Source organism: Homarus americanus, unplaced genomic scaffold (assembly GCF_018991925.1).
Source record: "Homarus americanus isolate GMGI-L3 unplaced genomic scaffold, GMGI_Hamer_2.0 scaffold52512, whole genome shotgun sequence".
Taxonomy (NCBI): Eukaryota; Metazoa; Arthropoda; class Malacostraca; order Decapoda; family Nephropidae; genus Homarus; species Homarus americanus.
Genome location: NW_024735442.1, coordinates 13,610,019 through 13,626,194, shown reverse-complemented (window position 1 = coordinate 13,626,194; position 16,176 = coordinate 13,610,019). Strand labels below are relative to the sequence as shown.

The 16,176-nt window shown below is 37.6% G+C and overlaps 1 protein-coding gene across 3 annotated transcripts in view; it reads left to right on the top strand.

The window, feature by feature from the left end:
* The first annotated feature begins 1,066 nt into the window (after positions 1-1,066).
* Positions 1,067-16,176, top strand: part of LOC121871033 (probable ATP-dependent RNA helicase DDX43) — a 49,820-nt gene continuing 34,710 nt past the window's right edge. For all 3 annotated transcript variants that reach the window (XM_042373097.1, XM_042373095.1, XM_042373096.1), the window contains exons 1-3: positions 1,067-1,798; positions 3,682-3,761; positions 9,091-9,200. In XM_042373097.1, coding sequence (XP_042229031.1) covers positions 1,072-1,798; positions 3,682-3,761; positions 9,091-9,200 — 917 coding nt within the window. In that variant the 5' untranslated portion in view covers positions 1,067-1,071. The remainder of the gene's footprint in view (positions 1,799-3,681; positions 3,762-9,090; positions 9,201-16,176) is intronic.

Here is a 16,176-nt window from a genome sequence, read left to right as displayed (position 1 = left end):
GCAAAGATAAAACTCCTCAGATTCCATGGTTGCGTGAAAATAAAATTTTACCGTTTGAGGTAAGTCCTCCCTCTTACCATTTCAGAATCTAAAGATTTGGTATAAAATCAAGGTAAGACATTCAAAATTGAATAAAAAACCACAGGAAAAACATAGTTTTTAATCTAACCTAATCGGGAGGGTCCACGGTTCAATGGTTTGGGTGTGTACGGCCACGTACGAACATACAGAATAAAATGTTATGTATCTTGCTTACATGTAATTTAGGTTATTATTGAGTTTAGCACATATTCAAATTGTATAGAAGCACTTACTTTTGGGCAATTTTTATCTCATATACATTCCTCAACCCTTGAAGCCTCTTGGAAATATGTTTCTTTCAAAAAAATTGCACAAGTGAGAAATGCTTAAGAAATTAGATCAATAAATCTCCACCTAATAATGACTGCATTTCCTACCCTGCTGGGATTAGGGCTCCTATGGGGGTTAGTGAGGCTAGGTTAAGGCGGGTTAATTTAGTGAAAGTTTGGTGTCTAGATGTTTGGGTTCTGATATTTTTGGATGTATTTTGTTCATATCTCACCTTTGTTTTTGAAGGAAAATAAACGTCTTTGATCACGGTTGATTTGCATCTTTTTTTAAAAACCGACACATTGGCCATGGAAACAAAGGTCAGATCTGAAAAATCACATCAAAATACATAACAAATCAAACATTTCGTCAAAAAAATTGAGGATGTGGTAAAGCGAATAATTACTGTAATTTGTGCCAGAATTGTCATTATAGAAAAGTCTTAGAATTGTCAAAATTATTGATTCCAACTATAAAATTCATGAAATTCATGTGTATGGGGGTTGTCTCTGAGCTGAATAAAATCGTATAGTGTTAGGTAAATATAATATTAATACAGTAGTGGTGTTTGTTTTGAAGGGGTTAAGTGTTATGATATATGAGTTACTTAGTCTGGTCAAGTCCTTAGATAGGATTACAGGATCAGTTCTCCATTTTGTTTTAACATACTTATTAGTTTACAGTACAGTACAGTACTGTATTTCTTTGCAGTATTGCAAGATGGATCGAAGACAAGGTGGCGCTGATGATTGGGAATGCTGGAACAACGAAGATGGCTTCAACAATCAAGATCAGTGGAACAACCAAGAAGGCTTCAACAATCGGGATCGTCGGAACAACCTAGATGGCTTCAACAATCAGGATCGTCGGAACAACCTAGATGGCTTCAACAATCGGGATCGTCGAAACAACCAAGATGGCTTCAACAATCAGGATCGTCGGAACAACCAAGATGGCTTCAACAATCGGGATCGTCGGAACAACCAAGATGGCTTCAACAATCGGGATCGTCGGAACAACCAAGATGGCTTCAACAATCGGGATCGTCGGAACAACCAAGATGGCTTCAACAATCGGGATCGTCGGAACAACCAAGATGGCTTCAACAATCGGGATCGTCGGAACAACCAAGAAGGTTTCAACAATCGGGATCGCCGGAACAACCAAGATGGCTTCAACAATTGGGATCGTCGGAACAACCAAGATGGCTTCAACAATCGGGATCGCCGGAACAATCAAGATGGTTTTAACTACCGAGACTACAACAATGGCCAAGGCAATAAGGGCTGTGACTACAAAAGAGAATACAACAATCAGAATCAAGCCACTAACAGTAACTGGGATCATGAACAGAGGAAATGTTTAGAGAAGAATTGGGAATGTACGGTTTGTCAATTTTCAAACTACCCTACCAGAACCACTTGCTATAAATGCAAAAATTGTAAAGGTATGTAATAATAATAATAATTCAGTAAAATTATCACACAGGTTTACAATTAGATAATCATGTTTATAAACTACATTATGTAGTTATAGTGTTATACAGTTCAGCATGGATATAGAATGTTGGTATATATGGTGTACATAATCTGGGAGTATACAGTTTCTTGTGTGTTGAGACGGTGTAGGTAAACAATGGTAAAGAGTAAGGCAGCTTGACCAAGGATAGCCGACAAAGCTGTAAGGTGCTTATTTCCTGGAGGGTATGTGTTTGAAATTAATTTATGCTAATCAGGATTTGGGGACTTATGATAGCATGTCAAAAGTTTCTAATCCAAGGTCCTAGGCCCCTTTTTCTTAACTGATCTAAAAAACAATAAAACGTTATCTGATTATCCCTCACCATCATATCAGAGTCCTGAAGGATATCCAGTGGGTTAGGAGGCACCCTGAAGAGGGTGTTTTAATAGAAATAAGATTGTGATCAGAAGACCTTAGACCCCAAGGGGGCAGAAATTGAGTATGAAGAGTGTGAGGGGTTAGAGGTAGAACAAAGATCAAGAATGTTAGTAAGTTGATTGTGTCGATCAGGAATGTGTGTAGGATATTTAATTATTTCCAGATTATTAAGTAAGGAAAAGAGAGTGCCTCCACTCTACCTGGGTCAACTCTTGCAGAGCCAAGCCACTCTCAGTGATGTACATTGAAATCCACTGGGTAGAGGATCTCAGTGTTGGGGTGTGTGGATAGCAACGACTCATGGCAAGAAGTGAGATACTCAAAGAGTTCTAAATAGTTGGTAGAGTTGGAGGAACAGTATAGGAAACAGGAAAATAGTCATAGTTGGTAAAGATGGTGAACTGTGCCTGGCCAGGATGAAACCAGAGGAAACTCTGGTGTAGGTCCGTAGCAATTCTGACGTGCAAATCGATCGTTGGAGCTGGGTATAGGGGCGAAAGACGAATCAAAACCTGGACCTCTGCGTGTGAACAGGGATCACCACCACCACGCCACATGGACAACAAAAGCAATCCTAAGCATTGTTTTATTCCACAGAAAGCCTGTTCAGCGTGCTTGTTAAGCCCGCTTGTTAAGCCCATGCCAACTCTGTGGTCGGAGTAGCATTTTACCGAATCCAGCGAGAAAACATGATGCTACATATATATCTTATCAGTTCATATAGAATTCAGACTTCCATATACTGTACAGTAAACCCTTGCGATTCGCTACATATGGCGCTTAACAAGCACGTCTGTACTCACCACTGAAGATGTGAATTAAACGAAAGCGTTTGGGAACTTCGTGGTTTTTTGTTTCCTTGTGGTTAGCAGCATATACTTGGATCATGTGCACCTACAGTGATTAACTCCTCGACAAACAAAAATTTTGTCAGTACTTCAGCTCAATCACTAACGTTGGGACTCGAAAATACGTAATTTGAAAAAAATTTGGTACGCCTGGGGCGGTCGTATGTTCGGGCGGTTGTAAGTCGAGTAGGTGGTAAGTCGAGGAGTAGCTGTATATGATTCATTCATTGTTGTAGGAAAAAGCCCTCAAGAACAAATATTAAGAATTTTTATAAGTTAATATTTTATACCTGTAACTTATTTAGTTATGAACACTTCTCTGACATGTAAAATATTAGATTTATTATATAATAAGACTGCAATACCCAACCCAACCCATTTTGTACTTTATCTGTGGGGCTCTTGTCCTACTTTGCACTTTCACTGAGGGGGTTTTATCCAGGGGACTCTTGTCCAGATCTAATCCTTTGTTTCTGGTATGAAGGCTTTCTTTATTGGATTGCAGTCTTACTGATAATGATTAGATATAAATAATAATGAATAACCTAGGCACAGTCTGCTAACTTATTTTTATTTTTCCCAGAGTTCAGACCATCAACTAGTACTGACAACAAAGCCCAAGAATGGAAACCAATTGATTGGGATGCATTTCATAACAGAAGCGTATGTACAGTTTATATTATATTTACTATCCTATTATGTACTGTAGATGATCAAAGCACCTGGATGGAGTGAAGTGTTCAGTATTCAGCTTTTGTTGGGTATAACAAGTACCGTATATTATATATATATATATATATATATACATACAGTAATACCCTGATTTATGCGGCCAATTGAACCCGCGGAGGCCCGCATAAAGCGGGAAACGTGTAAATGGAACAACAGAACATATGGGATTAATTGAAATAGAGACAGGGCCGACCCCCAAACTCCACTTTTTCCCAACACTTTACGTACGTTTTAGTAAAACTAACATCTTACCTTTATGATGGTATGCACACACATAATATAGAAGAGACATATCAATAAGAGAATAATAGACTGTACCAGGTAAAAGAAAATTCAAGGTTTAACACTTGTCAAGTTAGGTAAGGTTAGGTTAGAAAAAAATCAAGGTTTAACACTTATGTAAGGTTAAGTTATGTTTTAAAAAAATCAAGGTTTAACACTTACCTAAGGTTAGGTTATGTTAGGAAAAATCAAGGCTAGGTTTAACACTTACGTTAGTAGAAGAGATGGGTCGGCGTACGGGAATGGCGGCTGGTTCCGAGGCAGAGGGTAGACTACTGGCCCTCAGGTGAGTCACCATCACTGTCCTCCACACTTGTCAGGGCCTCCCTGACAAATCCCTCAAAGTCACCATCACTGTCTGTCACTATCACTGGCTTGGGCTGGCTGTGGTGGGTTGCGGGTGAAGAACTCGGTAATGCTTTGTTGACGACTTGTGTTGATGTTGTCGTGATACACCTTGATGTACGGCTCCATAATCTGCAACAGCTGGGTAGTGAAGACTTCATACCGGTTATCGTTAGGGTCGTCGGAAAGGAGGAGCATCAGTTTCTCTGCACACTCGATGGCACCCTCAACATTACCAAGCGTTATCTTGTGTTCTTCTCGGGATGACGCACCACCTGCCTCTTCACTGACGTGATCGTCTTCTAACATCTCATTGGCAGTCACTTAAGGATCCCTGATCACCTCCAGGACGTCTTCGTTGGTGGTTTCGGAGAAGCTTGCAGCTGTAACACTGCGCAGCTTCTCTGGCAAGGTCCACTGCTACTGCAACAGTCTGAACCTCACCAGTCACAGGTTGACTCTGCCTCCCACCTGGGATACCTTGCAACACATGTCTCCATGCGTGACGAACCGTTGCTACAGACAGCTGATCCCATGCCTCCACCAAGAAGTCCACAGCTTTCTTGACGTTAAATTTCCTCCAAAAGTGTTTGACGAGAACTTCTTGCTCTACCAACTGTTGTTCCTTGTCCTCGTCACTCTTGCTATCGGTGTCATCCAGGTTACGCAACTCATCCTTGGTGTTGGTACAGTCGTTCAGGAGCTTCAACTTCTTTATAGAGTATGCAGCTTTCACATTGCAGATTAATTCTTGGTCCATGGGCTGGATTAATGACGTAGTGTTGGGAGGAAGGAAGACCACTTTTACGTTGGGGTGACGATCCAACAGTAGGGGCGAGTGTCCTGGTGCATTGTCAAGGAGCAACAAAATGTTGAATGGAACATTCTGTTGCTCACAGAATTTCTTCACGTCGGGAACGAAACAGTCATCAAACCAGGAGAGGGACAGAGCAGAGAACATCCACACCTTACGTGCGGTCAGCCAGTGGACATTTAGCTTGGTCATGTCCACGTTCTTGTAGGCGTGTGGCTTGCGGGCTGTGTGGATCACCGATAACTTGAGTTTACAGGAACTGGAGGCATTGGTGGTAAGAGGACGGTGATGCGCTCCTTCTGCAACTTCCGACCCCGACACTTGCTGGCAGACTGGACAACGAAGGTCTTGGAAGGTAGCTTTTTCCAAAACAGACCGGATTCGTCCATGTTGAACACCTGGTCGTCGGTGTACTGTCCTTCCTCCATAATCTCGCGTAAGAACGGAGGAAAATCCCTAGCCGCAACATGGTCAGCACTCGCTTCTTCACCACCATTGTTAATGTTGGTGATCTTGTTCCTCTTCTTAAACCTGTGCAGCCACCCAGAGGAAGCATTGAAGGGTTTGGGCTCTGCAATTCCCATCTTACGTGACACTGCTGCGTACAGTTCACGTGCGTACTCCTGAACCTGAACCGACTGCGTGTCCACCGCCATGTTCCGTCGTGCCTGATGAATCAAGTAGCTCACAAGTAAATTCTCCGTCTTGAGAAGCACCTTGTTCTGGCAATACTTGATCATTGAAGCACCTGCAGACTTTGTGATTTTCATGTGTTCTTTTATCTTGGCTGCATCCGTCTTTATCTACCAGATCGTAGATTCGTTCACGCCATGCTGGCACGCCAAATCAACTTGTCTTGTTCCATCCTCCAACTCTTGAATAATCTTGTACTTCACATCGTAGCTTAGGGCACGTCGTATCTTCTTTGGCTTAGGGCGGCTGGGTCCAGGTAATGCAGGGTTTTTCTGTGGTGGTGGTGGTGGTCCGGTGGCAGCCATTCTTATGGAACAATAGATACCGGTATACGCGGTGTGGCCGGGAAGGGTGTAACTGACGCGGCTAGGTCAAGCGGGTTCATCCCTCCCGCGGCAGGGCACGTCATATTACATTAAACCAATCACAGCTAGCGGCGGAGGGAGGTAAGGATGCGTGGCCCAATCACAGTCCGATACGTCATATGACGTCAGTGATAACGCAACAGAGGCATCCACTGCGCAATCTACTCGCGCAGCGTGCCCAACATGGCAGGAGATGGCGGGAGGTTTGAATCCAAAAATGGCGGCGCGGCAGGACCACCAGCCGCTCTCCGCATATATGAGTAGATGCACCGCGTAAAGTGAGAATTCCGGTTCTGGCAGGGTACCGCGTTAACAAGAAACGCGTAAAGTGGGGTATTACTGTGTGTGTGTGTGTGTGTGTATATATATATATATATATATATATATATATATATATATATATATATATATATATATATATATATATATATATATATATATATATATATATATATATATATATATATATATATATATATACAGTGGGGTATGCTATAACGAATCTAATTGGTTCTAGAACCTTGTTCGTTATAGCATTCGTTCGTTATAGGATTAATCCGTTCCAGGCCCCCAAATACAACCACTTAACACTGAAAAATATAATATAAAATTGTAAAATTGTAAAAAAGTGCATAAATATGCATCTAAACCCCTGAAATAAAGAATATCATTAATACTTGTAATAAAAAACAATAAATTAGTAAAAAAAAAAAAAAATTTTCGTTGTAGGAGTTTCGTTCGTTATAGTTGTTTTGTTCGTTATAGCATTCTCAATTTTATAGGTAAAACCGTTCGTTATAGGAATATTCGTAGTAGGATCCGTTCGTTATAAGCACTTACTATATATATATATATATATATATATATATATATATATATATATATATATATATATATATATATATATATATATATATATATATATATATATATATATATATATATATATATAGTATATATATAGATATAGTAGATAGATAGATATAAATATAGATAGATAGATATAGATCTCTATATCTATATCATCTATCTATCTATATATATATATATATATATATATATATATATATATATATATATATATATATATATATATATATATATATATATAGATATGGATATGATCTCTATCTATCTTATTCATTTATATATATATATATATATATATATATATTATATATTATTATATAGATTATATATATATATATATGTATGATATATATCTCTTTTTATATATATATATATATATATATATATATATATATATATATATATATATATATATATATATATATATATATATATATATATATATATATATATATATATATATATATATATATATATATATATATATATATATATATATATATATATATATATATATATATATATACACGTTTCAGTTTTTGCTTGGCGTTTCTACATTTCGCTGTACCCGTCAGGGCAGATTCTTACTTTGGCGGTGCATCCACTCATATCTGTGAGGCGGTGCGGGCAGGGTGCGCATCACGTCGCCAGTCATCAAAACATTACCGAGTTGTTTACCCGCCACCCACCACAGCCGGCCCAAGTCAGTGATAGTGAGGATATGGACTTATGTGGACTTTGGGGGTTTGACAAAGAGGCCCTGCAAGCCTCTGTGGTGGATAGTGATACAAGTGATACAGGTGAGGGCCAATAATCTGTCCTCTGCCTGGAACCAACCCTCCATCCGTGTGCCCAGCTATCTTTTCTACTAATGTAAGTGTTAAAAACCTAATATTATTGATATTTCTTTTAATTATTAAATCGTGTGCATACCATCATAAAATTAAGATGTTATTTTTACTGCAGTGGGTTTGTGTCTGAAAAAGTGGAGTTTGAGGTTGGCCCAGTCTCTATTTCAATTAATCCCATATGTTCTGTTGTTCAGTTTCGCGTTTCCAGCTTCTAGCGGGCCTCCGTGGGTTCAATTGACCGTGTAAAAGAGGTTACACTGTATATAATATAATATATATATATATATATATATATATATATATATATATATATATATATATATATATATATATATATATATATATATATATATATATATATATATATATATATATATATATATATATATATATATATATATATATATATATATATATATATATATATATATCTATATATATATATCTATATCTTGTGTTGTGTGTGAGTTAGAGCATACACTGTGTTGAGTGTCCAAGTTGAATGCTCGAACTCAAAGTACTGTATTGTATGTCTCTTACATTATTTGTTACTATATTTATCAGTTCATGTTTTACAACTGTCAATTCAGATACAAAATGTTATTTATTGGCTTTTGTACATCACCACCAACTGAAAAACTGTCCATTCAGGCCAAAAAATACTGTATACATTGTTATAATGACCCAATTTAAGGTTGATTTGCTGTAAGTCCTCTCTCTAGGAACACATCCTGAACTGTAAAGTAGTATTACTGATGGTGTACATGTTGGAATACATATACCCCTAATTACATTAATTCTTATGGGGAAAAATTCCTCATAAAATATTTCACCCTAAGTCGGGTTTCTCTGGAACACATCCCCGACATTTAAAGAAGAACCACTGTTTACCGGTACCCTGTAGTTGTGGTCAACTATACTAACCTGTTCTAAAACTGATGGATTAACTGCTCCCAGAACCACAAACCACATTTTCCCCTCTTGGGTAATGAAAGTGTTTTGGGGGGACTGCACCTCATATTCAACTTTTTTCACTCTAGGAGAGGATTGAAAAGGAACGTTGGGCTGTTCAACCACCTATAGAGAAGAATTTGTATATTGAAGACCCTGAAATAGCTAACATGAGTTATGCAGAAGTGCAGAGGTTCAGGTTTGTGATTATTTTATTAATGTTAACTAATTGTTTAATATGTTTCCTGAGAGACTTGGGGTTCAGTCCTTGTACCGTTTGTATAATAATAAAGGTGAGTGAAAAGTATCTGGAAAACTGGTGAGTTAAATATTTGATACCTAATGAGAGGAAAGGTCATTGTTACCCAAAGTGTGCAGGTGAAGGGATTTAAAAAAAATAATAATAATTCAATACCCCATATCAATAAAGCAATGAAAGTCATTGCACTTGAATAATGCCTAATAAGGGTGAATAATCATGAGAAAGGATTCATGTTATGAAATATTTTTCAATACAGTATTAGGAAAATTCTTGAATTTTACTTATTGAGGGAGAGCAGTATTTTAATGTCTGGCAAATTTATGAATTTTATTGATTGAAAATATAAACATTGGAATTCTCAAAAACTAGGTAAATGAACAAAGGTCATTTGTACAGGTTTTAATAGATCTGTACTACAGTAATTTTTTTGGATATATCAGGGACTGTCGTGCCGCTTTGGCTAGTCACTGCATTGGCCACACATGGTTTTTTAATGGAAAGCGTGCCCCCTCCCCATTGTGGTGACTGCTTGATCCCATTGAATGTTCGACTCCTCCTGGTAGAGTGCCTTAGTCTTAGAGATGTTCATCGTAAGTGCCTCTTTGAATGCTTGGGGGGGGGGGACATCCTCTCCTTTTCGGAGGAACCCTGCCTTCTACACAAGCTTTGAGTTTTATCTTAATGTTTAAATGGTTTTATGAAAGTTCTATGCTATTTGTATTTTGTTTTTAGCCTACTAAACTTTTAGATTAATTTGGCAGGGATGTTATTACCACAATCAATCCTCATTAATCGGAATATTGATGCAGAGCGGTTCTCTGTTAAAAAGATTTATGAGTTTTGAGACAAATTTCTCATCCTGGAATTTTTTGGGGCATTGGTGAGTGATTCCATTTTAGACTGCAGTTAGGCTCAGAGCTGCAATTATTTATGCACACATTACTGTATTCATACAATATATTGTAAATAAGCAAATTAAACTACTGTATATGCTATATAGTCTCTCCTTGACTTACGACAGGGTTCCGGAACGACGACCTGGTTGCAAGTTGAATTGATCGTTAGTCGAAAACGCGAAAATAATACATAGAAATTCTAAAATGAAATACGGTACAGTAAAAGTAATCAATACTGAAAAATGAATGAAGTGTTACTGTGCACTTACCTTTAATGTAGTCAGCTGAATGCACATGGGGCCTCAATAATTTTTTAATTTAACATGGAGACTACATTAATTGGATGAAGCAGAGGAAGAGGAGACAGGGCTGTGTGGGTCATTAATTTTGCTTTCTTCAGACAGGCTAACATACTTGCTTGTTGAAAGTATTGGATCATCTTTAGAGAGTGAAGAGACAGCAGTGGGGGACTTCTTAAAATATACAATATGTTCAATTTAGACTGCACAGTTTGCCTTTTCTTTTCATTGTAAATCTCCCTGTAGCAAGCAAGTGCATCTTGGATCTGTCTGTCAACTTTTGCAAAACGCTCGACATTTTGATCCATTTCTTCAAACATTTGCATCCCCTTATTAATAGTAGCAAATGCCTCTGCCTTGTCCTTCAAAATTGTTGATATCGTCGAGTGAGAGAAGCCAAGGTCGCGTGAAATCGTTGCTACCGTTTTTCCATTTTCATATTGCATTATTATTTTAATTTTCATCTCAAAAGTAATTGACTGTCTCCTTTTCTTATCAGCACCACGAAAACTCTGACTTTTACGCTTGCTATCCATTTTAAAGGGAATTAGAAACAAAAATTTTGTCAGTACACAGTGCGATCACTAATGACAGCGACGGCTAAACACCAACTGAGCGGGCTACGGTGTGGATGCTGTACACCACGAGGCGGCCCAGCCCACTCTGTCGTACGGGACAGAAACATTTCGGTACTAGAAAATACGTAATTTGAAAAATATTTTATACGACTACGGCGGTCGTGTGTCCGGGCTGTCGTAAGTCGAGGAGTACCTGTACTAACTTAACCAGCAAGATGCTGTCATCTTGAGTTTGTGATGCAGACAGGCCAAATGGTGATATGATCACACAGGATCACCTGTCTTTGTCCTGTACAATCTCCTGTAGCAGCTGTTACTAACTGTCACTATCCTCTCCTTCCCTGAATGAGGGATTGAACATGCACTGCATACTGTACGTAACACCCTCTACACATTTGCATGCACTGTCCGCTCTGCTATGCATATTACAGGTTGTACCTCTCTAGTCCGGCAACCTCGGGACCTGACTGGTGCCGGACCATGGAAATTCACCCTTTTCCTGGATAGATAGTGACTTGTGCTTATGCCTGGAAGCACTAGCACCACTTTCTCTGCATCATGGTCTCTTTGAAGACATATTGAAGGGTTAAATGTCGTATAGTAGCTTCCCAAATTTCGCGAGTTTTTAATTCTTAACGTATTTTATTGGAACACAAAAAATAAATAAATAAAAATTTTGACGGCGGAAACTTGATTTTCGACGGGTTTGAACGGCCTGCCAACGTGCATAATCGTGTAAACAGCGTCATTTCTCTTATGTACAAAAGATTCATTATTGTTTATTACTGAATGTCTTTTTTATTGAATTAATGTTTGTGTGCAAAATGAGCAATACAATTCATTAATAATACGTAGAATATTGAAACACACGAGGAAATGACACAGCATTGTTTTCGTTGATTACAAAACCAGTGACTGACTGGTTCTACATATAAAACTGAAGAAAATAAGAGCTTTGTTGTAGCTGTAGTAAAATTAATATGGTTGTTTTAAGTAATGTTATTTAATGTTAATAAATGGAACAATAGAAGTAGCTAACGATAATGGTAAAGAAAAAGAGAGATCGCATATGTAAGTGCGCATGCGCACACGTGAAAACATATCATCATTACTTTACATAAGAATATGAAAGCAACACTTATTTACTGTTCATATATATTTTAATTAATGTTTCTGAATTTGTTTTTATTGAATTAATGTACGTGTGTGCAAAATTAACAATACAATTTATTAATAATACGTGGAATATTAGAGGAGACGAGACGGCTGCCGGCATTGTTTATGTTAAAGCTTACGAAACCAGTGACTGATTGGTTCTACATATAAAACTGAAGAAAATAAGACCCTGAGTTTAGCTGTAGTAAAATTAATGTAAAAAATGAATATGGTTGCTTGAAGTACCTGTAATGTTATTTAATGTTAATAAATGGAACAATATAAGTAGCTAACCATTAATGGTAAAAAAAAAAGTGAGACTGCTCGTATGTAAGTGCGCACATGTGAAAATATATCGTCATTACTCTACATAAGAATATGAAAGCAACACTTATTTACTGCTCATATATATTGAAGGGTTAAATGTTGTACTCTGTATAGACAAGCAGAGAGAGAGAGAGCAGCCGAACTGCCGGATGTAAACAAACCTTAATTTCCCGCGGCTTTTTTTTTTTTAAGGGGATTAGCCCACCCGGGCATAGGTCACTGACCCACATTGGGGCCTGAGGGGCAAAAATTTAATACTCCTGTAATAATAATAATAATTCAGATAAGTAAAAAAAAAAAAAACCACTGCCTATCTACCTATTGGACAAACTAAAATCGTTCCGGACCACGGGAGTTTCCGGACCACGGAATGCCGGACTAGAGAGGTACAACCTGTACTGTACATATGGTACTTTCACACTTACTGAATGTACATTACAGTATATGTAACAGTAATCACTTTTTACGATTTAATGGCAGTACAGTAGAACATCAATTTAAGATTATTGATTTAAAGCGACACCCACAATTAAGGACAATGTTTTAATTTAAAGCGAATTTTTCCTATTTTATGCGAGTCAATCTGGCGCATCATGTTTAAAATTTTGCGCCTAATGTTGTACTGGGCGCGCTACACTGTCCTAAGGGCAAAGCTGTACTGTACATGTACTCAAAATAATTCACTAAAGGATTACTAAAATTTTTGTCGAGTGCAAACTATAGCATGTTTATATTCAAATTAACCACTATCTTATAAGAATTCCAGCAATGTAAATTATACTCTCCCCAGTCACTTCTGTGACATTTTATAAGCAAAAAACCTAAACTCAAGCTAAAGGACATAATAAACAAATAAATACTTCACTAGACCTTCAGTGCCAACTGTCAAACATGTCACTGTCACTTCCCTCCCTCCCTCCCAGCCAGGGTTTGGTGTTTTAGGCTTAAAGTTTTTATCTTATATAATATCAGACTAAAGTTAGGAGAATATAATTTGTATTGCTGGAATCCTTGCAAGATGGTGAATAATTTGAATATAAATGTCATATATTTTGCACAAGGTATAAAAAAAAATTCTCTTTGTAATAAAATTCTTTAATTAGAACTAAAATTTGTATGTCCAATGCAAGCTACAGCATGTTTCTATTCAAATTAATCACTATCTTACAAGAATTCCAGCAATGTTAATTATGTTCTCCCTTGTCAGTTCAATGACATTTTATAAGAGAAAAACTCAGTCACTCTTAAGGACAGATAAATAAATAAGCACTAGACCTTGGTACCAACTGCCAAACATATCACCTATCCCCCCCCCTCTACCCCCTATCTTCCCACCCAGTTAACAGACCATTTCGTATCCCTTAATTTTAGTTGTGTTGATTTAGGAGTGTTTCTTTTAACATAATACTACAAAAAACAATGTTTTGTTTATTCTAAGAGATGGGCTGAGGTGCATCTGGGTAGACTCTGTCTTTCTAGTATTTTGTGTTTCAAGTAACAAACTGAATTCTTCCATTGAAACAACACTTCGATTTGCAGGGTGCGAATTCGGTTTAAAGCTACCTACCTCTCTTGGAACCTATCTCGTGTATTATCGAGGTTCTTCTGTAGTACTGTACTGCACACTCAGATTGTATGCAAAAACAGCAATGAATGAGTGAACAGACTTGTAAAATGTCAGCAGACAATGAACTAAGTCATGATGCTAGAGATAGGCTATGAGATACATCAAAGATTACTGTACAACCACTTATTCTTTAGAACTGTACTCTCATCAACAATACAGTGACCCCTCGTTTAACGAACACCTCGGTTAACGTAATTTCGATTAACGAACTGCCTTCCATAAGGATCTTCAATTCGTTTAACGAAAAAAATTTCGCTTAACGAACTTCTTACGAACCGACCTCAACATGTTTTCGCTTGCACTGACCGGGCAACCAGCTTTAGTATCAGTCCGCCAATACATTAATCGGTTCTAGGGCTTAAATTCCTTACTATTTTAGTAAATATCAAGAAGTTTATACTATTCAATAATTTTAAAAGTTTAATATTCAATTTTTTAGTCATTTTAACAATTATTGAACAAAATTGAAGGTAAAGTGACTAGTTTAATGCGGGGCATCCAGCCTCTTAACACAGCAAACAGGCATTAGTCTCTCTCTGTTTTCACTGGAGGTAACATCTTGCTTGAGACTCTCTTCAACTAAACGCTTTTTTTTCTGTGTTTCCAAGCAAATTATTGGTCATTTTGAAAATTATTTTACATATTGACAATATATAGTGCAGTGCAGTGTTATTTTAAAGAAAATATTCTTTATTTACAGCTAGTTTAACTTTGAAAAATACGTGTTGCCATTGTTTGAATCCAGCATGGGGCCTAAGAGATCAAGAAAAGTGATTTCAATCCAAATAAAACAGGAAATAATAAAAAAACACGAACAAGGTATTAAATCAAATGCGCTATGCAAAGAATATGGCATGTCGGCATCAACTGTGTCGACAATTCTTGCACAAAAAGACAAATTTAAGGAAGTGAACGTGAGAGACAAATCTACAAGAGTGTTTAAAAGTAGATCCCTAATCGTAGAAACTGAGAGGTTACTTATCATCTGGATTAGGGAAAAACAGATGAAAGGTGATTCAGTTTCTGGTGATTTCATTTGTGAAAGAGCCAGGGAGATTTATGAACATTTAAAGACAGATCAACCTAGTTCTTCAGGAACAGAATTTGAAGATTTTCGGGCTAGCAAAGGCTGGTTCGAAAAATTTAAGAAAAGAAGTGTCATTTTAAGTGTTGTTAGGCATGGTGAAGCTGCTAGTGCTGATAAAGAAGGGGCAGCAAAGTTTTTAATTGAATTTAAAAAACTGATGGAAGAAGAAAATTATCTTCCACAGCAAGTGTTCAATGTTGACGAAACTGGGCTGTTCTGGAAAAAGATGCCCAAAAGAACATTCATCACCAAGGATGAAGCCTCTTTACCTGGGCATAAACCCATGAAAGACCGTCTCACTCTATTGCTTGGTGCCAATGCTTCAGGGGATTTCCGACTGAAGCCTATGCTTGTCTACCACTCTGAAAACCCCAGGGTGTTCAAGCAACAGAAAGTGGTAAGAACAATGCTTGGAGTTTATTGGAAGTCCAACCGTAAGGCATGGGTGACAAGACAGTTCTTTAATGAATGGGCTGTTGATGTGTTTTGCCCCTCTGTCAAGAGCTACCTAACCACCAATAAACTTCCTTTAAAGGCTCTTCTCCTCATGGATAATGCTCCTGGTCATGACCCTGACCTTGCCAGAAATTTGGAGTATAAATTTGACTTTGTGAAAGTGTTGTTTTTGCCTCCAAACACTACATCACTCATACAGCCAATGGACCAGAATGTGATCAGCAACTTCAAGAAGTTGTACATGAAGAAAATGTTTAGGAGGTGTCATCAGGCAACTTCCATTGATCCTGAACTAACACTGAAACAGTTCTGGAAGACACAATTCAACGTCCTGGAGGCTGTAAAATTGATTGTGTCATCATGGCAAGAAGTCTCCAATAGAACCCTCAATTCTTCATGGAAAGCACTGTGGCCATCAGTAGTCCATGATTTTGAGGGATTTGAGGATGACACAGAGTTGGACCAGGAGATTGTGTCCATTGGTCAGT